This window comes from Garra rufa, chromosome 1 (genome assembly GCF_049309525.1).
Source record: "Garra rufa chromosome 1, GarRuf1.0, whole genome shotgun sequence".
Lineage (NCBI taxonomy): Eukaryota > Metazoa > Chordata > Actinopteri > Cypriniformes > Cyprinidae > Garra > Garra rufa.
In genome coordinates, this window is record NC_133361.1 from 21,933,102 (window position 1) to 21,957,696 (window position 24,595).

Consider the following 24,595-nt stretch of genomic DNA (forward strand, 5'->3'; position numbering starts at 1 on the left):
ACACAGTAACCGGTTCTTTTTTATCACAGCCTCACACTCTTGTTTTTTTATGCTCAACCTGCGTTATCAGCTCAGCGCTGAGCTCCTCTTACGCACAGATAAGCGCAAGCATTGCGAGCCAATCCAGTCAGCCTGCAGCTCACTGCCCATTATCACTACGACAGGACTGTACCGTTATTTCAACCCGGGACACATTGTTAAATAGGGAAATGTGACACCTGATTAGGCCCACAGGTGGTTAATCATACACAGAAAAATTTGTTTTATGTGCACTGAACAGAAATGATGTCTTGGACACCCAATCAGAGTATTCAGGAGACATGTGTTACATTATATGGATATGAAAGAAATATAAGGTCATTAAAAGGTGTAAGATGTGCATCTGTATTTGTCTGGCTTGTTTAGGTGTGGTTTCAGTTTCTCACCCGAAACAGCATCAACACAGTTTGTGTGTGTGTAAAAGAGGAAGTTCATGAAGTGCATTTGTTTGAGAGATAAATGAGAATGAAGCCTAGAAATCATATTAACAATGGCCGCTTTGAATCATTTATGATTCAGCGCTTCGCTTTGAAGATATGCTTCCATCCCCAACCATCATCAGTGATTTCTCTGGCCTGTAATTCTCTAAATATTCTTCCTCAGTCCCTCGTCAATTAATCCTCCATCCTTGTCATTGTCTGAAATGAATGTGTGACAGTGTGGAAGGCAGACGGGGCCAAAAGTTGCTAAATTTGACCATGTCAACATGCATTTGTATGTGTAGACACACACATCCTGGCCATGTTAAAGGGATAGTTCACCCAAAAATGAAAATTCTGTCATTAATTACTCATCTTCATGTCGTTCCAAACCTGTAAGAGCTTATTTCATCTTCGGAACACAAATTAAGATATTTTTGAGCGCTTTCTGACCCTGCATAGACAGCAAAGTAACTACCACGTTCAAGACACAGAAAGGTAATAAGGACAATGTTAAAAATAGTCCAGGTGACTTCAGTGGTTCAATCTTAATTGTATGAAGCTATGAGAGTATTTCTGTGCGCAAAGAAACCAAAAATAATGACTTTATTAAAAGTCGTTATTTTTGTTTTCTTTTGTGCACAAAAGTATAATTAAGGTAGAATTTTTTAAAGAAAAATTTAAAGGGGTCATCGGATGCCCATTTTTCAGGTTGATATGATTCTTTAGGATCTTAAAGGGATAGTTCACCCAAAAATGAAAATTTGATGTTTATCTGCTTACCCCCAATGCATCCAAGATGTAGGTTACTTTGTTTCCCAAGAAAAACACAAACGTAGATTTTTAACGAAAACTGGTGCAGTCTGCCAGCCTTATCATGGACGTGGATGGGCACCAAACCTTTAAAAGTAAACAAAAACATGCACAGACAAATACAAATTACACCCTGCGGCTCGTGATGATACATTGATGTCCTAAGACACGAAACGATTGGTTTTTGTGAGAAACTGAACAGTATTTATATCATTTTTTTACCTTTGATACACAGCCACGTCCATCTGTAATGTGCACGAGTTTGGCATCAGTCACGTCACATGAGCACGCGCTTCTGGCGTAGAACACGCAAACGCCGGAAGCGATCTGTCGCATGTATAAGACACTCATTGTTTACACAGAGCACAGAGATTGTGGGTATAGCGGCTATTCAAAATGGTAATTACTTGCGCGTATCCTGATTGTTTAAACCGATTTAAAGCTAAAAGATTTGCGCAAACTCATCCGGGACTTTTCACTGATTTCCCCTTACGGCGTTTGCGTATTCCACGCCAGAAGCGCGTGCACATGTGACGTGACTGATGCCAAACTCGTGCACATGACAGATGGACGTAGCTGTGTATGAAAGGTAAAAAATGATATAAATACTGTTCAGTTTCTCACAAAAATCGATCGTTTCGTGTCTTAAGACATCAATGTATCATCACGAGCCACAGGGTGTGATTTGGATTTGTCTGTGCATGTCTTTGTTTACTTTTAAAGGTTTGGTGCCCATCCACTTCCATGATAAGGCTGGCAGACTGCACCGGTTTTCGTTAAAAATCTTCGTTTGTGTTTTTCTGAGGAAACAAAGTAACCTACATCTTGGATGCATTGGGGGTAAGCAGATAAACATCAAATTTTCATTTTTGGGTGAACTATCCCTTTAATGAGAAGTCTACAACATACTTTGGTTAAAATTTCTCAAGTGTGGTGTAAAAAACACTGGTCAAAATCAGCCCTTTTTAGAGTGAGCTATTCTGTTGCATGTTCCTTTAAATGCTAATGAGCTCTGCTCGCCCCACCCCTCTCTTCCGTGGGATGATGAGCCGTAATGTTTACTTTAGCTGCATTTAGCTGCGTTTAGCTGCGAAGCTTGCTTACTAGCACATTATTTAGAAAGGCCATTTGCAAAGATGCATAAAAAACCCTTATACTCACTTCTGCTGTGGGTGAAGCTGCATCACAAATGATTCACACAAACGTAGACGCATATATAGATCGGAATTGGCGCTTTCCTTTCAAAAACGAAAGTAACGTTAATCCTCTGCATCTTCAGTGGCTCAGATGTCGGGAGTAAATGATGACTGCTATGTTCATTATTACATCTACCAACAGAACCCCTCAGTTGCTCAATCTGAGACATTCTTGTCCTCCCCTGCACCTGAGTCTCACAATGGACTGTTTCAGCTCGGTGAGGGCGGGTCTAAGGTAAGGTGCTCATGTCAATCAACTATCGTGGGAGTGGCCTCTGTGTGTCGTCACACCGACAAGAAGCTGAGAATGCCCTGATTTTAAAAAGGGGATATTACTTTTAAAGATTAAAAAAAAATGCCACTGGGTGGATTTTTATCATTGTAGGGTGATTGTGAACACAAACTTACTAGCTTTCTGGGTCTTGAAAGTGGTAGTTCCATTGCTGTCTATAGAGAAAAGCTCTCGAATTTCATCAAAAATATCTTCATTTGTGTTCTGACGATGAGCGATTGTCTTATGCACATGTACATAAGTCTGTACATGTCTGTCAGCGCACACACATTCTGGCTGTGTTCGAACATGTAATGCTTTTTAAAGCAGATTTACTCACATATTAATCTTTTCTACCTGAGAAAGAACATTGAACTAAACAATCTGAACACTGAATAAATAAGCTTTCCATTGATGTTGGGTTTGTTAGGATAGGACAATATTTGGCTGAAAAAAATCTGGAATCTGAGGGTGCAAAAAAAATTAGAAATAAATAAATACTGAGAAAATCGCCTTTAAAGTTATCCAAATGAAGTTCTTAGCAATGCATATTACTAATCAGAAATTAAGCTTTGATATATTTACGGTAGGAAAATTTACAAAATATCTTTGTGGAACATGATCTTTACTTAATATCCTAATGGTTTTTGGCATAAAAGGAAAATCGATCATTTTGACCCATAAAATGTATTTTTTGGTTGAGGGCACATATGCAAATAGAGTATTAAATACAGCAGTTTCACTGGCTGCTGTGTGTTGACAGTCAAATTTTATGTTCCATTTAAAGGATTTTGGCCCTGTCTGCCTTCCATAATAAACAACACGCAAACGCTTACTTTTGTGGTCTCCTTTTTTTAGATACTGTTGACCCCTAAAAACACTCAGGTCAACTGTGCATGTATTTCCTTTGTTTCCTCTGGCTCTGGAGGTTGTGGGTTAGCGGTGTGTAACAGGAAAATGAAATTCAGGAAGTCCCTTTCTCATTGTTTTCTGGGTAGGCAGATAAAAGCGGAGGAGTTGGCAGAGATATGGGTATAAAGTTGTAAATTACAGATGCTATCAACTCCAGCTAGTGCACAAAGTCACTTTCCTTTTTGTGCAAAGACAACTAGAGCTTTCAGTTCCTCAAGCTGAGTGTAAATTAGTGTTTTACAGGCTTATGTTTTTCATTATTTTTAGGTACTGGAACACAATGGTCCCTGGAAAACACTGTGGTAAACTTCTAAGGTGCTACTTGTGCTAAGTGATCAGACTTTAAAGATTTAAGGAAAGGTTTAAACAGGAAAAAAAACTGAACACTAAATTTTAGGTTTACGTTTTTTTTTGTGATAACTAACTGCAACAATCATTTTTACAATGTTCTAACCATTCGAACCTCTGACTGACTCCCTAGTTATGCAACAGGCAAGCTTTAAAAATGCAGTGTTATTAGTCTTGAATGAACACAATCGGTGCCTTTCAATGAATCTGAAATAAAAAAAACGATAAGATAAACATTTTTTTTGGTATAAAGGGACAGGAAAGGGAGAAGCTACAAAAGGAAACTAATCAACATTTTTACAGATCAATTTGTGATGCACATATGACAACGTATACTGTATATATAGGGGTCTTTTAATAAAGCATGGGAGAGTTTTGCAAAGACATCTAAGTGGGGTTAACCTGTCACTGGTTCACAGAACAGTGACTTGGCTTAGTATCATCCGACAGGACAAAAACACGCGGGAAAAACCTTCAGTACAGAAGGCAAGGCCACTATCTTTCTACTCTTAAGAGACACTGAATGTAACGGACAGCCAGGAGAGTGTGCAAAAACAGAGATAGACGAAAGAGTATTTTAGAGAGCCAAAACTCATTTCTGCTATGTCCACTGTACTGCATATGGAGGAATCTTACAAAACTGATCAAGAGCATGTCTCCAAATTCATAAGAAATTAAATGGGACCTAGTTTTAGGATCATTAAAGATTTCCCCCACTCAATTCCCATTAGTCCATGGCAAAACTAAATTGTACAAAACATAAACTGAAAATATAAATAGTTACTGCAACATTTCTTAATTTAATTTAGTTTAACTTGATGTACCAAAATAACTAAAACTGAAATAAAAATGAATAAAAATATATATAGTAAGGGCCGACTGAAATGCCATTTTCACAGCATGACGATGTCGGTACCGATTATTACAGATCAAATAGATATAAAATTAATGTAGAAATTAAGAATAACAAGGGCTCTTTAAATGCTTTTAAATTATTTTATCAGTAAATCAGTTTTGAAAATGACCAATACCGATAACCATAAAAATGCATAATATTGGCCGATAATGGGATCGACCCCTAATATACAGACATATAATTAGAAAAAGCCCTACTAAAAATTACTTTAATGACTACAATTAAAAATGGCTGCAATTAAAATAAAGATGAAAAATGTAAAAAAAATTGTTGGAACAGTTGAAGTCAAAATTATAAATACACCTTGCAGAATAAGGGATCATACAAAATGCATGTTATTTTTTGTTTAGTACTGACCTAAATGAAATATTTCACCTGAAAGACATTTACATATAGTCCACAACAGAAGAATTAATAGTTGAATTTATAAAAAAATAACACCCCGTTCAAAAGTTTACATACACTTGATGCTAAATATTGTGTTGTTACCTGAATGATCCACAGCTGTGTTTTTATTGTTTAGTGATGGTTGTTCCTTAGTTTATCCTAAACAGTTAAACTGCCTGCTGTTCTTCAGAAATATCCTTCAGGTCCCACAAATTCTTTGGTTTTTCAACATTTCGTGTATTTTCAACAATGACTGTATGATTTTGAGATCGATCTTTTCACACTGAGGACTGAGGACTCATATGCAACTATTACAGAAGGTTCAAACGGTCACTGATGCTTCGGAAGGAAAAATGATGCTTTAAAAGCTGGGAGTGAAAACATTTGACCTCAACTGTATAAATAATTGCATATACATTACTATTCAAAAGTTGGAGCCAGGGGGGGTGAACACTTTTTGAATTTGAATATCAGGATAAATGTAACTTATTTTGTCTTCTGGGTAATATATATATATATATATATATATATATATATATATATATATATATATATATATATGAAATATAGTATCTTCTGTAGTTTTTGAAGGGCAGTACTAAATGAATATATATATATATATATTCATTTAGTACTGCCCTTCAGAAACTACAGAAGATACTTGTATTTAGGCAAAATAAGAGAAATGTACACATCCTCATTCTGTTCAAAAGTTTTCAGTGAGCGTTTGAACCTTCTGTAACAGTAGCATATGAGTCCTTCAGTTGTCCTCAGTGTGAAAAGATGGATCTCAAAATCAAACAGTCACTGTTGGAAAGGGTTCAAATACACAAAAATGCAGAAAAACCAAAGAATTTGTGGGACCTGAAAAATTTTTCTGAAGAACAGCAGGCAGTTTAACTGTTCAAGACAAACAAGGGACTCATGAACAACTATCATTATAAAAAGAAAAAGAAAAAGAAAAAAAAAAACACAGCTGTGGATCATTCGGGTAACAACATGGTATTAAGAATCAAGGGTGTGTAAACTTTTGAACATGAATATTTTTATAAATTCAACTATCATTTTCTCTTGTGGACTCTATCTTTTATGTGAAATGTCTTATTCGGGTCATCTCTCTTATTTTGGTAAAATAATAATTTTGCAAATTCGATCTGTTATGTTAACTTTTTACATGAACTCTATAGTAGTATGTCAATGACGTAAATAATGATTTTTTTTTGCTGGTATTTTTTATATATTGCTATACAGTAAACAATTAATGAGTCCCTGACAAGAATCACCCGGTAAGACGGTGGCCTGAGAATGAGTGCATTTTCTGCAGATTTTCATGTTCAGATACAGTAAACCTATAAGTACTTTCCAAAAGAACAACAACAAGATATTGTAAATTATTGTGGCAGCGTACATGTCATTTTCGGTTGCAGATAGTTTATTTGCTATCTTATAATTTAAGAAAATGTTTATTCCAAAAAATTAACAGTAAAACATTCATTTGAGTGAGAGATATTTCTCAGCGTGTAATGCACATACGTTTCAAACTACAGCCCATGATTGCACATATCAGAATAAAACAGTGCATTCATCTCCATAATAGTGCTGAATGAGCAGTTAGGACTCTAATTTAAAGCAGATGGACACCCAGATAGACAATACAGAAGCTGCCTGCTCAGTGCTCTGGACATCTGGACACAGCTAAAACCACAAAGATCCATCGAAACATGGCTATTTTGAGGAAAAAACATAGAAAAGATGGAGAACGGGATGTGAATGGACCTCTAAACGCTGTGCAGTATCTCCAGTTGTTTGATTTGTCTGCACATACATGCATGAAAACGTACGGGGCATCACGTAGATCACTAGTGCAGTCAGATTTCAATCCACGCTGTCCTATCTTGACTATCCACGTCAACCAACAACACTCAATGCGTTTAACAGATAGTGTTTGGGTTAAAAGAAGAAAAGCAAAGATTAACCCAAATACTAGTGAATGGGTGAAGAGAAGTTCTCAACGTGATAAAGACTGAGAGTCTGTTTTAGCAGGCACAGCCGCTGTGTCCCTCAGGGGACGTGTCCTGCAGACTGGAGTCTTTGTGGTCGGACACCTGACCGTCTCCGTCCATACTTTCATTCATCTTCTCACATATCACGTCCACCAGACACTCAAAAACCTGCTTCACGTTGATGTTGTCTTTGGCGCTGGCTTCGAAAAACTGGAAACCTGAGGAAATATTACATTATAGTTTACTGAAACTAAACTTAATAGCATTAAAAAAGCATTTCTGTTACTTGAAATAAAATAACGTCCATTTCAGCTAGTGGCCAAGGCAAAGTTTATTTTATTTAGCTTAACTTGATGTACTAAAATAGCTAAAACTAATATATATTTACATATATATCAGATGATGTATAAATCTCAATTTAAAAAACGGACCCTTATGACTGGTTTTGTGGTCCAGGTTCACATATAAAATAGGCAAAAAGGCTCAAATAAGTTGTAATGTGCATCCTCTCACCAAGTTCGTAAGCCAATCTCTGACTGTCCTCTGTCGGGACGAGTCTGTCATCTTCCAGGTCACACTTGTTGCCCACCAATATCACCTGTGCGTTGTCCCAAGAGTATGTCTTTATCTGCGTGGCCCTAAGAGCCAAACATGCAGGATGTAAACATTAAACACTCAATACACACTTAATATACAGATGCATGTGTGTGTGTCACTCACCAGTCCTGAACAGCGTTAAATGAGTCCTGGTTTGTAATGTCGTACATTAGCAGGAAGCCCATGGCTCCTCTGTAATATGCTGTAGTGATGGTTCTGTAGCGCTCCTGTCCAGCTGTGTCCTGAACAACATAATCATTACAATAATCCTAATTATATACAGGGACACAGCATCCTGGGCTGTGAGGCTAGTGAGGAGATACACAGTCTTCATGGTGTTATTACCAATGATGACCAGTAGATGGCAGAGTTGTTGTTTTTCTTCTAGAGCTAGTCTAAGAACCACTAGCCTGGGCTGTCAAATCAACTATGCACTGTCGCTTAGAAACCTGCTATTGGCTAAACGTATTTGCACGAAGAGCCATCCCATCATTAGAGAGGGAGGAGAGAACGTGTTGCCTGGGCAACCAGTGGCTCACACAGGTTTACACACGATCCATTAATGCTTGGCAAGAGTGACAGACAGCAGAGATGAGCTCTAGTCTAGAGCCAGTTGGACAAAAAAAAAAAAAAAAAACCTGTGAGACTTCTCAGAACACACAGCAGTGAAATAAAAAAAAAAAAAAAGCATGTGCCCTTCATGATTATTTATTTATATCAATAATTATGCAAGGACAATTACTATTCTCTTGCTCAGAATTAATTACAGCATTTCTAAAGCCAAAATACAAAAAGACAAGAGGTAATGTTAAACAAATGCAATCATTTTCTATCCAGCTGACTGTATTCTTTATGAATCATAGGCATAATCCACTATATCACTATATTCTCCCCTTTTAGGATCTGTACCCATAACCTCTAAAGGCTCTTCAACCAATAGCCTGTTTCTATATCGAAATTATGCATGAGAAAAAAATGCACTGCAACCTTTTTATGTAACAGAAGTGTTTTAGTGCATCTGCAAAACTCTTTCAAAGCTCAAGGTCTTGTCAAACAGACAGTGAAAGGCTGACAGATGCAGAGGTTGAGCATGGCCAGGAGGAGCTTTTATCAGAAGCACAAGCCTTTCTGCTACTGGATCAGAGCCACAGCGCACATTAAGACGAAAAACACTGCTGAGAACTCAGCCATCCAGCTCACATTCCTCCCTAAGCCAAAGCTACTTTAGAACTTACTTGTAATTTCTTTGTGATTTTTTTTCCAGTTACTAATATAATATTTAGAATAGCATACTACTCTTAGTATGTATGAGCAGTATGCAAATGTTCTGAATGCAAATAATAGCTAATAAACTACAACACACAGCATTGCACTTTGTGAAATACTGTATCCCACGACGCACTGCACCAACTTGAATTGAACTGAATATTAAAATAACTAAAACCAAAACTGAAATAAAAATAATGAATAAAAATGTCAAACAGTAAACATGGTAAATTACGCATGTAAAATAAAGATGCTTTAAGTCAAAAACAAGCTTTACCCTTTGCCTTCAGGGTTGTCATTATGAACTAAAACCATAAAAATGTGATAAAACCATAAAAAATAATAGAAATAAAATAAGCATTAGCTAAAACAAAAAACAACAACAAAAAATATAGCTGTCAAGGGAACACTTCATTATTTAGTTTAAATTTTGTTTAAATACTAAAATACACTAAAACTAAATAACACTATATAGACATTAAAAAAATTAAAACGACAAAAACACAACAAAAGTGCCTAAACTTTAAAATTATAATGAAAATAGAAAATAAAAATGAATTTAAATACTTATCAATATTGTGGTATTGCGATAGCAAAACAGTTTAAATATTATCGTGGTCATATGACGAAATGAAATGATAGGTCTTCCAGGCAAAACGTGTATTTTTTAAAATATATTTAAACTTCTTATTCTAACATAACAGTTCTTTAAAATTGTATTTGGGGCCATTATGCTTTGACACAGTATCTGTCAAATGAACTAAAACTGAAAGCACAATATGGTTTAATTCAAAGCCAAGTATTTCGTACAGGAGATCAACTCGTGATCCGGTGTTTTCCACTCCTCAGAACGGCTCAGTTCACAGTGAATGCAGTGAACTTGTTTATTGTATGTGCTGTGAGTTAAGCGTGCATTTGGGAATGCAACAGTCATGCTTTATTTTTACGGCAGATGATTACAGCATTTAACTAGATCTGTAGTAAGATGCGTTTTAGTAAGCCTGTTTTCACTGAAGCTGGAGTTTTCCATCATAAATACAATCTTAAAAGTGCAGTATGAATTGCTGACAGCTAGCGGTTTAAGTTTTCTTAGTTAAGAACATCGGTTGGCGCTCTTAATTTTGAACTCTCAAAGTGCATTAGATAAAAGAATTAACTTTAAAATGTACAAATGTTTTCATTTGTCTTTTTTTGCTCAAATATTGCATTAAAAATCACATTGTGGACTTCATATTGTGATATTATTGGGGGTAAGGCTGCGCATTCCAAGTAACTAGTAAAGTAACGTATTACTGTTTAATTGACAAAAAAATATATTTTTCAAATAAGTAACGCCAGTTACTTTTTCCCCCCATTTATCGATTAAAAGCTCTATACTGTCCCCATGTTGAGAGAAATCGTAAGATGTTAATTTAGTTCTAGAATAAACGTGAACATGCATTAATTCATCTCACTCACTAAAAAAAACCTAAAAAGATACAGTATTCCTCAAAATGAATAAAAACAGTGAAATTCAACTAAATAACTAAATGTGAAATAATACAAATACTTTATGTATTTAATCCTATTTTATTAACCAATGTCTTTGCTGCCGACGTTCGATGATTCAATTCATCCTTACTAACAAGCAAAAATTACTCAAGATGATCTAACATTTGTTTTCTTTTTTAATTGCGGAAGAGTTGACATTTTTTCTTCTGCAGTCTACTGTACAGACATGTTTTACTTTTCTCTAAGCCTGAGGCTTTTGGTGTGAAAAGGCTTTTACATTTGCAAAAAATATAACTTTTTATATTAAAAACAAACAAGCAAGCCCTGCCCAGATTTAAAAAGTAACGCAAAAGTAACGCAACCCATTACTTTCCATAAAAAGTAACCAAGTAACGTAAAAGTTACTTTTTTTTTATCTTAATGCATTATTTTTAAAAGTAACTTTCCCCAACACTTATTATCGTATTGTGAGATTTTGATATTGTTACATCCCTAGTAGGCAGTTGTTGACATTTCATTTGCAGTTAGCAGCACACTAGTATCCCAGCTAGTTAGCACTTGGACAAAAGGCTAATCGCCAGCTTTAGAAATCATTGCAGCATATCTGCTGTGAAGGAATTTACTGACTTCACTCCCATTCACAGTACGGTACCAGCCGGCGGCTGACATTACAGCACATCTACACACCCATCTGCAGCTGATAATTATGGCTTTCTGAGATGTTTTTTTAATAACACCTGTAATCTGACCTACAGTTTTTGAGGCTAAAACTTAAAGCCTAAGGCTCACATGCAAACCAAACACAAATTGCTCAGAGGTTTCTGTTAGTCATCATACCTTTATCCTTTAAACCATTTGGCTTTTGAAATTGCCACCCTAGTTTTATACCACAAAAATACATGATCCACTAAATGATACACAGACATGCATGTCCTCATGATTCATAATGCCACGGCTGCCACACTTTTTAATTAATGAATGACTTTTTTGGAAATTTGTGATTAGGGTTTTAAAAAGGTGTGGTTTTAAAGAAATTACAATTTTAGAGCTAAATATATAACTGCAAAAACATATCTTCAGGTGCATTCTTCATGACTTTTTTCAGAGTTTAATTAATTTACATGATATATCCAGGCTTAAAACACAATTTCATGATTTCACAATTTCATTTCCACACACAAATAACAACAGTACACATTAGTGGCTTCATGTGTGGTGATGGGCAAAAGCCTAGGCCTAAAACATTGTGAAATGACAAGTTTAAACCACATAAACAGTTTCGAAACTGTAAACTCTTCAAATTCAGAGGTTTGAATTCACAGTTAGAAAAGGCATCTTTATGTTGCTATCAATACATAGTTCTACCCTATAATATCCAATCATTCACAAAACCTGGATAGTCCTTTCACTGCGAAAGTACACAATTATCGTCTCTAAACAATTCACCAAGTTCACAAAAGGAAACAAAAATGTGTGTAGTGGACATATAATATGCTCATTTTTTAATCAACATCAATATTTTAGGTTATAATAGTATGAAAGTGCTCACCTTTTTTTTTGTGCTTTACACCATTTTTAATCAGTGTTTATGCTTCTCTAGTTAATTTTAATAGTCCTGTGGTATGACAAATTAATTTTTAAAAATATTTAAATTTTATATAAGAAAAAAAAACTATCAAAGAATCCCATCAAATGCATTGTTATTAACACTAATAATTAATAATAAGAAGTGTTTCTTAAGCAGCAAATCAGCATATTAGACTGATTTCTGAAGGATCATGTGACACTGAAGACCCGAGTAATCACAGAAATAAATTAAATTTTAAAATATATTTTTCAATAGAAAAGTTATTTTAAATGGTAAAAACATTTCACAATATTACGTATTTTGCAGTATTTTATCAAAAAAATTTAGGCAAGGCAACAAGTAACACTTGAGAGGTTTTGAAACGTCTTCCTATTTTATGACGAAAATTGCTCTAATAAAACAAGCACAGAATGTCTTAAATGGATTGTTTACTCTTAGCTTTTAATTAAAAAAAAAGAAATTAATAATTTTATTTAGCAAGGATGCATTACATTGATCAAAAGTGACAGTAAAGGCATTTATCATTTTATAAAACATTTATATTTCAGATAAATGCTGTTTTTTAACTTTCTAGGAAAGGATCTTGAAAAAACGTACCGCAGTTCGTGGAAAGATATTGAGCAGCACAACTGTTTTCAACATTGATAATGATAAGAAATGTTACTTGAGCAGCAAATCAGCATGTTAGACTGATTTCTGAAGGATCATGTGACACTAAAGACTGGAGTAATGATGACTGAAAATTCAACTTTGCATCACAGAAATAAATTACATTTTAAAATATCTTTTTCAATAGAAAAGTTATTTTAAATGGTGAAAACATTTCACAATATTACTTCTTTGTATTTTTGATCAAATAAATGCAGCCTTTATGAGCATTACAGACTTCTTTCCAAAAACTAAAAAAATCTTACTGACCCCAAACTTTTGAACAGTAGTGTAATAATTAATCAAATATAAATATAAATTAATCAAATAATTGCGTAGGTGGAAAACAGCATATCACATGACAGGAAACTCATAATTTATTTAAAAAATAAATTCTCATATGTGACCCTGGAGCACAAAACAGTCTTAAGTCGCTGGGGTATGTTTGTAGCAATAGCCAAAAATACATTGCATGGGTCAAAATTTTAGATTTTTCTTTTATGCCAAAAATCATTAGGAAATTAAGTAAAGATCATGTTCCATGATGATTCTTTGTAAAATTATCACTGTAAATATATCAAAATGTAATTTTTGATTAGTAATATGCATTGTTAAGAACCTAATTTGGACAACTTTAAAGGTGATTTTTCTCAGTATTTTTATTTTTTTGCACCCTCAGATTCCTGATTTTCAAATAGATGTATCTCGACCAAATATTGTCCTATCCTAACAAACCATACATCAATAGAAAGCTTATTTATTGAGTATTCATATGATGTATACATCTCAGTTTTGTAAAATTTAACCTTATGACTGGTTTTGTGGTCCAGGGTCACATATTAGTTTAAAGTGACAACCAAACTTACCCAGATTTGTAGTTTGATCCTCTTGTTATTGCGAAAAACGGTTTTGACCTTAAAGTCGATCCCCACCGTGCTGACGAAAGCTGAAGTGAAGGAATCATCCGCGTAGCGAAACAGGAAGCTGGTTTTACCGACGCTGCTGTTGCCGATGATGAGAAGTTTGAACATGTAATCAAAGTTTTGGTCAGCTGCGTCTTTCTGTGACGGCTGGAGACGCGAATCGGTCACCGATGCCATCTGAAAGAGACAAAATTAGTATTTCACATTTAAGTTCAAAATTTCAAAACCCGGTAAGTTCAAAATTAAATTTAGCTTATTTTATGATCTTAAATTTTATTTGGATACATTTAAATACAAAAATGTATATGGAATTTTACTGAACTATCTCCAATTAAATTTGGTTTCTCAACAAAACTGGTTCTATTTACTTTAACACACACATAAAAAAAAAAAAAACATTGTTTTCTCATCAAATATCCTGTTTCAGGCTGAAATACATCACATTTCGGAAGTTTGCGAATGCCATTTCGTCACTTATTCTGGTCTAAAACACACGTCTGATTACCCTCGGAGTACAACCTTCAGAACCAGCCATGTCCACCGATAGAAAAGCTCAAACTAACAGGCAAACTCCTGGGAATGGAAATAAAACCCCTCCACCATCCAGCTGATCTATCAGACCCTCACGGGCCTGATGGAGAGGGTCTCTATGGAGACGGGCCCAAGAACAAAGCGCACAGACCTATTAAAAGGCGAGCGGAGTGCTCCAAACACCACTCCTCTCCAGAGGTAGAAATGACACAACAAAGAGAGTGGCTGCCCACAGCGCCTATTGTCTCGAGGACACGAGAGCTCTTGTTAGGCAGTATCTTTTTGAACTCAACTGCAATAGTAATTTAGAACAGCAAGTCTGTGGGTCGGAGGAGGCACATCGCTCGCTCGTGGAGAGACATTCTTGGTGAAAAATGAGTCTGATGATCATGTGCACGCTGCTTTGAGAAGTTTGTAACTGGTGGTTAATCTTAACGGTCAGGTTTACAGTGTAGGGTAGGGTTGCAAAATCATTGGGCAAGGCAACAAGTAACACTTGAGAGGTTTTGAAACGTCTTCCTATTTTCTGATGAAAATCGCTCTAATAAAACAAGCACAGAATTTGTTAAAGGGATTTTTTTTAAAGAAATAATTACTTTTATTCATCAAGGATGCATTAAATTGATCAAAAGTGATAGTAAAGGCATTTATAATGTTACAAAAGATTTATATTTCAAACAAATGTTGTTTTTTAACTTTCTAATAAGGATCTTGAGAAAATGCATCACAGTTCCTGGAAAAATATTGAGCAGCCATCATCATTTCATCATTGATAATGATAAGAAATGTTGCAAATCAGCATGTTAGAATGATTTCTGAATGATCATGTGACACCAAAGACTGGAGTAACAATGCTGAAAATTCAGCTTAGCATCACAGGAATAAATTGCATTATAAAATATATTCAAATGGAGAACAGTTATTTGAAATCGTAATAACATTTCAAAATATTACTGATTTTACTGTATTTAAAAAAGGTGAGCAGAAGACCATCATATGAGTATCATAAACATACTCTAAAGCCAATTACATTACTTGAAGTAATTTTGCAAACAATATTTAAATGGACAAAATAAATCACAATAACTCTTTTGCTTCACAATTATATCCATATAAAGTTATATGCAAAAATTAAATACCTACTTTTAAAATAAACAATATGTTCACCTGCTGCTATTGCCTTCACTGTTCAAATAAAACATTAAAATAGAGTAAAACGACTTTCTAAGGTCTTATTTTTTTTCAAGGGATCTTAAGCTCCCTAAAAAGTCCTGTCATTTTGTTGACATGTTGAGCATGAGGTCTTCCAACACTAAAACTGAGGCCAAATATGTCAATGAAAGTGGATTTTAGTCCATGATCTTCAACCACAAGACACCCGGTAGCTACTGCGTTTCATTTAATATAATTTCTGCAGTTCAGATGCGTATCTAGATGAAACCCTAAAACAACACCATAAAACAGACCTGACATGACGACATGATGAAATGTATTGCTCGCCATTCATTTTACGGCTCAATTTAATGGTTTTATACCAAACAGCACTTAGAACAGCTCTCTGTCCATTAGTACGAACACCGAATCTCATCCCACTTGTCCCACGAGAGACACAAATCAATAATGCTATAGACTGTGTGGAACCCCTTCCCCCCATTAACATTACTTCAATCTTCACAGAATCAGAGCTTAATATTTCACACTACTAATATAGACCTACTAAAACATTAAGTAATACCAAAGTTACCACCATTTTTTCCCCAGAAACTATTTTGTGTTTACACTAGTGCGTTTTGGTTTTAAAACGCATAACTTTTGCTGCGGTTCCACCTGTAATTTACACTACTCTGGCATTTTCAGCCCTTGAAAATGATTTTCGAAAACGCTGCAAAAACCAATTTCAATTTGTAAACTTCAAGGTTGTGTTTCAGGCCCTGTTTACACTAGTGCGTTTTAGCTTGAAAACAGTGTTTTAAAATGAAAACCAGTCTACACTGGTGTTTTCACTGCATTTCAGAAACGGTCTCTGTCTACACTACACAACTTCAGGCTGCATACGGCATCAAGGCTGTTTTATATAAGAGAAGTAACCGTAATATAATTGACTGTTTTTCCTTTGGGTGTAAAAATACTGTAATTTCTTTTTCAGCACGAATGTGGGCAGCCATGTTTACACAGGGTCTGCATCGGTTTCGTAAATCTCCTTTTTCTAGGGTCAAAAACACCAGAGCAGTGTAAACAACATGCATTAACCATAGCAAAAGTTATACTGTACATTTATAACAAAAACTTTAAAACAAGTCTTCTTTCTTTAGTTTCAATAAGACGTTATGATAAACAGTAAACACTGTAAATTATGCATGATCTGGCCAAAATAAATACATAAAAAAGATGCTTTTAGTAAAAAACAAGCTTCACCCTTTACCTTCAGGGTTCAACTAAAACCTTTAAAAAAGTATATTATTTAAAATAAAATAAACATTAACTGAAACTAAAAAAAACAAAAACACATTTTATTTCAGCTAGTTTGCATTATAGTTTAGGCCGAAGTACATAAATACTACATAGATATATTTTTAGAAAAACTACTAAAAATGACAAAAACTAAAATTTTGCTAAAATTAGGATACGTTTTCACAACAATGATGTGCTAAAAAAAAAAAAAAAAGCTTTTTTGCACACAGGGATCTGCAAAAATGACATAAAACGTTGTATTATGCATGCCAGGCCAGTAGTAGGCGATATCACTTTTTAAAAAAACACATAATACGCATGTTTATGACATATTTTTGTAGTTTACATTGAGATGATAACAATATCATTTACAAAAACGTGCACTTCGAAACCTGTTTAAAAAAACGTAGCATTTTTTAGGTCACCAAACCACCACTGTCGTGTAAACAAATAGCCAAAATGCATAACAGTTTTTAGTTTAGTTTAGTTTCCTCTAAATCAAATCAATTACACAACAGCACTATCAACTAAAAACTGACAACTTTTTAAGCGTTTTGGTTATTAGTTTACAATGGAGGACTAAAAACCCAAACTTTTGAAAATGTGTTTCAAATTGTAAGTTATTGAAAATAATAATGATATCTCCACGTAAACTACCAAAACATTGGAACGGGGAACGTTTCGACAACTTTTTCTATATGCAATAAACTTAAAGGAAAAACTTCTGTTTTTGACACATAGTTGTGTCAATGTACCAAAAAAGTAGAAATAAAATATTCAATAATTCAATATCAACAAAAACTATAATAGTGTGAACAAAGAACACTAAAAAAAACACTGTTCTGCATTAAATCTTAAGGAATATCTTGCCTCATAAACTTCCACTGTAAGTGTTTCGCTGTGCATGTATTTTCAGTCTATTATCTTACAGTTACAACACTGAAATGATAAAATCTAAAAAAAAAAAAAAAACATTTTATTTCAACTTATTTTATAAATAATAAATAAATGAGCAATTTATAGAATATCAGATCTCTACTCCCTGGCCCGCAAGACCAAAATTCACCTCAACTGGTTTAATTGTCCTTCTTAGACTTGCTATACATCAGTGTATCATCTGTAACACCTGACTTCAGCACTTACACCAAAGAGCCAAATGGTGTTTTTGAGGGCCAGGGTCTCTGGTTACCATGGTACTGATCCGTCTATTGATCGTCTGGCAGATGTCCACAAACTGTGCTCCAGTTGAATGGAATTAAACAAGACACAGATTGCTTTCATTCACAGCAGGCTGATTCAAAGATGACAATCACACACCTACAGTGCATTTCATAAAAGAAATATAATTTTATAAATGCAACTAAAGAACTTGTTTAATCCATGCATGCAGGAACAACATAAGAACTTTCTTCCTAACAAAAGGTACCAGTAGCAGATTATACTTTGAAGCGTACCATGGTATTTACATCGTATTCCACAGAAGACTACCGAGGAAGGAAGAATACCGTGATAGTGCCATTGTATGTGTACCACGGTAGTTTTTTTTTTTTTTTTTTTTTTTTTTGCAGCTGTTTAGTTCTCAACCTCAATCTGGATTGAATTCGAATCTTCTCTCTCTGGCGTTCTAAATTATTTTGCATACAAACAAACACATAATCAACGATGGCACAATGAAGAGTGAACAGTTCATGTCCTGCATGACCTAAACTTCATAAAACGTTTTCCTTCCAAAAACAGGAAAGGTGTGTATGAGGGTCAAAATGATTCTCACACGCAAAGACTCAAGTCAATCAAGTTCTTACCTTCACACGGATACTGGACGCTTTATCTCGTGCTCCGGTAAAAACCACCGGGACTTCCTCGCGTGAAAACGCGAATGTAACAAACTCGGTTGGTGTGTGTGATTGTGTGTGTGAGTGTGCGTGTGCGCGCATGAGTGACGGAGCTCCCGGATCTGTGTGTTTACACAGCAGCTTCCAGCTCCGTCCCGAACTCAGTTTTTCTTTTTCGTCTTTACACTCTTTTCTGCAAATATAAGCATATACTTTCTTGCTAAGAATATAGAAAATGTAAAATCAAATCTCTCTCTTTTAAATCGGAAATGCCTTTTAACTTTTAATTCAATAAAAAAAAAAAATACGTTTGGGAGTTTTATTAAGTTTTAGTCCCGGTGGTTTTTACCGGAGCACAGTTAGAATTTTACCCAGACGCGCGGTCATATTAGAGATACTCGGATGTAAACAACAGCATGGATTACGCAGTTAATATACTAATAAATACATTTTCCTGCTAATTTATGCTAAACCATGGAGGAAAAAACGTGTGTAAGCTCTTAAGTCATATAGAGAAGGACTTAGTAAGCAGTAAAGGATGCAATATTTTGATGAATAAGTGAATAGGTGGTAAAGATACGCACAAGCAGTATTAATGATTAGCCTAATATTTCACCTACCTGACTGGAAATTATAAACTTGATAAAAATGATAAACACGAATGTTGTCAAGATTCTTGCCCTGGAAATCCTAGTTCTGTTTGGCCAACCACGAATGCCTTTTGTTCCTCAGACAGTTTTTGCACCCTTCTCCTTGATTTGTTATAACTTTTGGCAGTCTATAGTACTTCAAATGTTTTTCCTGGTCTGACCGATTAGTACAGCCCAAAACATGACAATATTTGACCATTTTCAACAGCCTTTGCACTTTGAATCTCTTTCTCATATATGTTACTGAAGCCCGGTCAGCATGTTTGTATACCTGCGGAAAGAAAGCAGTAAATGCAAATAAAGACACTAACGCTTGTTACTAGATGTCTGTAACAACTCTTTCAGAGTACTTAACGTAAATTTTATTTATTTTTTAATTGAAACTCAACATGCGTAAGTGTTTCATATTTGTTTAACTGAATAGATGCTTGTTCAGGAGCAATAACAAACCAGCAAAACTGTCAGTTTGCTTTCTAAAAATGATCAAGATTCCTAATGAACACAGAAACACATGTATAAAGTTTGCTTTCTCAAATTAAAAGAAAAAATACAATAAAAACGTTATGAAACACTAAAGATATAAAACCTATTCTTCACAGCAAAGGTTTGAATAAGCAGAAACATCTACAAAATCACATTTGCATGTCATTACGTCTTCAACAGCACTCTTATGTCTACTGATAAAAGGAAGTTTACTTTGCTGCTCAAACATCATGTGTACAAAGGTTATCAAAAGGTTCATTTACTATTCATTGCTTTTCCTTAGTTTAATTGACATTTTAGTGTCATTCATTCTATAGGAAATGTAAAAAGCATTTTATGATTGACAATCCTAAAATTGGTCCTCTCATTTCCACAATCCCTTCCACAAACAGCCCTCTAGTGGAAAAATACATGTATTGTTCACATTGTGAAGGCAAAAGCAGATAAGAATTATAGCACATAACATTTTTAAACAATCATAAACATCTATGATATCACTTAAGTACAGATGAGGTCAAAAGTTTAAATACACCTTGAAGAATCTGCAAAATGTTTTAATAGTTGTCAGTAATAGTTGTTTATGAGTCTTGTTTATAAATAACTTAAAATATATAAGTTGTTTATAAATCTCCAGGTCCCACAAATTCTTTGGTTTTTTAGCATTTTTGTGTATTTGATCCCTTTCCAACAATGACTGTATGATTTTAAGATCCATCTTTTTTAACTGAGGACAAGGGACTCATATGCAACTATTACAGAAGGTTCAAACGCTCACTGATGCTCTAGAAGGAAACACAATGCATTGAGAGCCAGAGGTGACTGAAGATCAGGGTAAACTTAACTTATTTTGTCTTCTGGGAACCATGTAAATAAATTCTGTAGTTTTTGAAGGACAGTACTAAATGAAAAAAAAAAAGATATTTAGGCGACGTTCCACCTGTGGAATGTTTTGCATTAAATTAAGTTTAACAGGAATGCTAAGGGGTTAAGCAAAAAAAAAAGTTAAAAAAAAGTACGCACTTTGTTCTGTTCAAAAGTTTACACATCGTGTTTCCTTCTGGAGCATCAGTGAGCGTTTGAACCTTCTGTAATAGTTGCATATGAGTCTCTCAGTTGTCGTCAGTGTGAAAAGATGGTTCTCAAAATCATACAGTCATTGCTGGAAAGGATTTAAATACACGAAATACTGAAAACACACAGAATTTGTGGGACCTGAATGATTTTTTCTGAAGAACAGCAGGCAGTTTAACTGTTCAAGACAAACAAGGGACTCATGAACAACTATCACAAAAAACAACAACAACAACAACAACAAGGTATCAACACAGTATTAAGAATCAAGCGTATGTAAATTTTTGAACGGGGTAATTTTTATAAATTCAACTACTATTTTCTCTTGTGGACTATATGTATATGTCTTCTATGTGACCTGAATATCATTCAGGTCAATACTAAATAAAAAAAACATGCATTTTGTATGATCCATCTTATTTTGGTAAAATAATTAACATTTTGCAGATTATGCAAGGTGTATGTAAATTGTTGACCTCAACTGTATGTTTACAGCCTGTTTATTATAAACAAAAGATTTAGTGCAATTACCCACTTTGAAGCATCATAAAGTAGAGAGAAATACTGTTAACATCTATAATAATATAATTTAATATGGCTGGGGAAGTCCGAAAGAAAGTCATGGACAAATTGGACTGAAATGGACTAAAACCCAGTCACAAATAAAATGGACTAAAATCAGATCTGAATCCACTTTTAGGGACAGAGTACTTTTGGCTTAGTTCAAGGGGTCTGGATTTGTTCTTTAAACCTTAAAGAACACTAAACACTCTTGTATAAAAACTAGAAGCATTATTGTTATACAAAACAGTCTTGACAGAAGAAAGAAAACATACACAAGATAATTCTCTGCCTGTACTTTTCCTCAAAGACCCACAACACACTCATATAGATCCCAAATGGAGGGCCAGGTAAATGAGATTGATGGTAATGGAGAAAAAGCCTATGAGATTGCAGAGGCTGGACAGACCATGATAGCGGTAAAAGGTGGCCCTGTGCTCCTTGTATTTCGGGTCCTGTTCACGTAGTTTGGTGTATCCTTCCTTATTGGAGCGCATACCCACCTGATTCCCCAGACCGTGCTCCTTCTCAATCTCCTGCATGACCTGCATATTCTCAGTCACAGACGGACCAAACCACTGCGCGTTCAGAGCGGCCATGATCACGGCCACAAAGAACAGAGTCATCTGTAAAAAAAAATGAGTGTGACAGTGACATTTAAAGGAACGGTTCATCTAAAAATGAAAATCTGACCATCAGGCCTTTCAAGATGTAGACGAGTTTGTTTCTTCATCAGAACCAATTTAGAGAAATTTAGCATTACATCATTTGCTCACCAATGGATCCTTTGCAGTGAATGGGTGCTGTCAGAACAGCTGATAAAAACATCACAGAAGCAATCCACACCACTCCAGTCCAGTTAACATGTCTGTAGATTGTTTAAAGTTAAAAATGTCTAAATGATGAATTTGTTTCTTACAAACACACAGCTTTGCACTTGACAGGACATTAAATGATGTCTGGAGTAGTAAGGATAACTTGCGGATTATTTTGATGTTCTTCTCAGCTGTTTGGACTCACATTCTGACGGCACCCATTCACTGCAATGGATCCATTGGTGAGCAAGTGATGTACTGTAATGCTACATTTCTCTAAATCTGTTCAGATGAAACACACTCCTCTACATCTTGGATGGCCTGAGAGTACATTTTCATTAGATTAACTATAGTTAATCATGCAGAATGCATAACGTTTTAATTAGTCACCTGTATGCCCTCATGCCAGTCCAGCAGTTCTCTAGGGTGGTACACAGCATATATGGCCAGACTAACTGCATTACCACCCAGCAGACAGTAGAAATAAAATGGGAATAATTTACTTTGCACAAGGCCAAATGTGTGCATGGATACCTGGGTGACCAGCACGAAACCTTAAAACATAAAGAGGAATTAGAAGTAGCCTACATATGGCATGTTATATGTGACCCTGGACCACAAAACCAGTCTTAAGTAGCACGAGTATATTGGTTGCAATAGCCAAAAATACACTGTATGGGTCAAAATGATAGATTTTTCTTTTATGACAAAAATCATTAGGATATTAAGTAAAGATCATGCTCCATTAAGATATTTTGTCAATTTCCTACCATAAATATAGCAAAGCTTAATTTTTGATTAGTAATATGCATTGCTAAGAACTTCATTTGGACAAGTTTAAAGGTGATTTTCTCAATATTTAGATTTTTTTTTTGCACCCTCAGATTCCAGATTTTCAAATAGTTGTATCTGTGCCAATTATTGTCCTATCCTAACAAACCATACATTATCAAAAAGATCCTTATGACTGGTTTTGTGGTCCAGGGCCACATATGATGATATAATTATCATAACATTTGTGCATATTAATTTACCTGCTATGAAAGACACCCACACCTGCATTCCCCAGGTGAAGGAAATCACTAGAAGGTGAAGCACTTTCACAAAGTGAGTTGGGTCTCCCTCGGTAGCCATAATTAACTTCTGAAAAGTGAATAACGTTAATCATAATCAAAATAAATAAAGAGGTCACAAAAAAATCAGCATCAGAATACATTAAGAGTCACAGTCTCATCTTGCAAGACATTTAACAAATAATACATAACATGCATAATACGTGCACATACATTTAAAGTGTGTCAGTATAGATAAGAGTTTTGTACATGGACTAATATTGATAAAACCGAGAGGTACATACTATTCCTAAACAAATTTGTTTTTACGCCTAAAACCTTACCGGTGATCCTAATCGGTTATGTTTTTAGATCCACTGATATATATATATTTTTTTATCACTTTGCTTACTTGTCCCGTTAATTAAAAATGACAACAGCACGTTTCAAGACTTCCGTGATAGTCGTTCACGCAATTTCTCTGCTACTTACGCAAGCAGTGACACACTGAAGCAATTTCCTTCTCAGTGTGAATTCTGCAGGTTTTTGGAAAACACGTACCCGAGTTTTGAGTCTCTTGTTGGAGGCCTTTCCACAATCACTTTCGAAAAAAAAAACTGTTGCTTATCTTCTGCACAAAATTTCAGTTGCTCCTATGGCTCGGTGTCAAGCCTACACTGTTAGTCCCGCCCTCTTGATCACACCATCCAATCACGATCTACTATTCAAATACATGGACGAATGTCAACCAATCATGATGCAAGGAGCTGCTTGTCTTTTTTAATATCGATCCAAAATTGTCACTTATTAACTCTAGCAAGTAAGTAACATTATAGCACTAAATCTATTTAGTATAATTCATATATTAGTATAGTATTTATTAATATGTTGAGCTTTAATTTCTATATTTTGAGCTTTCATATTAATTTTAAATTGTTATGTGACTGTCATTTATATATATTTTTGAAATATTCTTATTTACTTTTTACTTATTTCAATTTGAGTAATTATAGTACTTAAACTTATAGGCTGTATATTACAGTTTTTTACAGACGCTAGGACACATTTCTCAATACTTAGGTCACTTTTGCAAAACTCTTCACACAATTCTCCTAACTGACTTTCAGCTTGGCAAAGCAGTTCATTTCACATTCAAAATGCACTACAACTACCAAAACACTTTATTCAGGTCTCAAATAAACTTATTCTTCCAGAACACTAGCAAAGGTTGACAGCTCACAAACACACTTTGTCAGCCACAAAGCAATGAGCTAAAAAACACTAACAACATGTAGCATTACAGTGTTTTCTTGTGGAAAACAAGGAAACATC

At 34.9% G+C, this 24,595-nt stretch overlaps 2 protein-coding genes across 3 annotated transcripts; both read right to left on the reverse strand.

Moving 5' to 3' along the window:
- Positions 1-6,287: 6,287 nt before the first annotated feature.
- Positions 6,288-18,735, reverse strand: rab3db (RAB3D, member RAS oncogene family, b). The gene is made up of 5 exons (XM_073837378.1): positions 18,602-18,735; positions 13,761-13,994; positions 8,025-8,143; positions 7,818-7,942; positions 6,288-7,522 (listed from the first exon to the last, which is right to left on the reverse strand). The coding sequence occupies exons 1-5, from the start codon at positions 18,731-18,733 to the stop codon at positions 7,338-7,340; spliced, it is 795 nt and encodes a 264-aa protein (XP_073693479.1). The 5' UTR covers positions 18,734-18,735; the 3' UTR covers positions 6,288-7,337.
- Positions 18,736-19,607: 872 nt separating this feature from the next.
- Positions 19,608-23,953, reverse strand: tmem205 (transmembrane protein 205). Of its 2 annotated transcripts, none has more exons than XM_073848830.1 (4): positions 23,825-23,953; positions 23,246-23,354; positions 22,602-22,765; positions 19,608-22,022 (listed from the first exon to the last, which is right to left on the reverse strand). In XM_073848830.1, the coding sequence occupies exons 2-4, from the start codon at positions 23,343-23,345 to the stop codon at positions 21,720-21,722; spliced, it is 567 nt and encodes a 188-aa protein (XP_073704931.1). In that variant the 5' UTR covers positions 23,346-23,354; positions 23,825-23,953; the 3' UTR covers positions 19,608-21,719. The 2 variants fall into 2 exon arrangements, with proteins under 2 accessions (XP_073704931.1, XP_073704939.1); XM_073848838.1 differs by lacking the exon at positions 23,825-23,953 and adding an exon at positions 23,608-23,745.
- Between the last annotated feature and the right edge of the window lie 642 nt (positions 23,954-24,595).

Coding starts and splice junctions, on each gene's coding strand:
- rab3db (XM_073837378.1), bottom strand. CDS start 18,733: ATGCGCGCACACGCACACTCACACACACAATCACACACACCAACCGAG. Junction 13,995..18,601: donor CGTCCAGTATCCGTGTGAAG/GTAAGAACTTGA, acceptor TGTCTCTTTCAG/ATGGCATCGGTGACCGATTC. Junction 7,523..7,817: donor GAGATTGGCTTACGAACTTG/GTGAGAGGATGC, acceptor ATATTTCCTCAG/GTTTCCAGTTTTTCGAAGCC.
- tmem205 (XM_073848830.1), bottom strand. CDS start 23,345: ATGGCTACCGAGGGAGACCCAACTCACTTTGTGAAAGTGCTTCACCTT. Junction 22,766..23,245: donor GTGGGTGTCTTTCATAGCAG/GTAAATTAATAT, acceptor TTATGTTTTAAG/GTTTCGTGCTGGTCACCCAG. Junction 22,023..22,601: donor ACTGGCATGAGGGCATACAG/GTGACTAATTAA, acceptor TTTTTTTTACAG/ATGACTCTGTTCTTTGTGGC.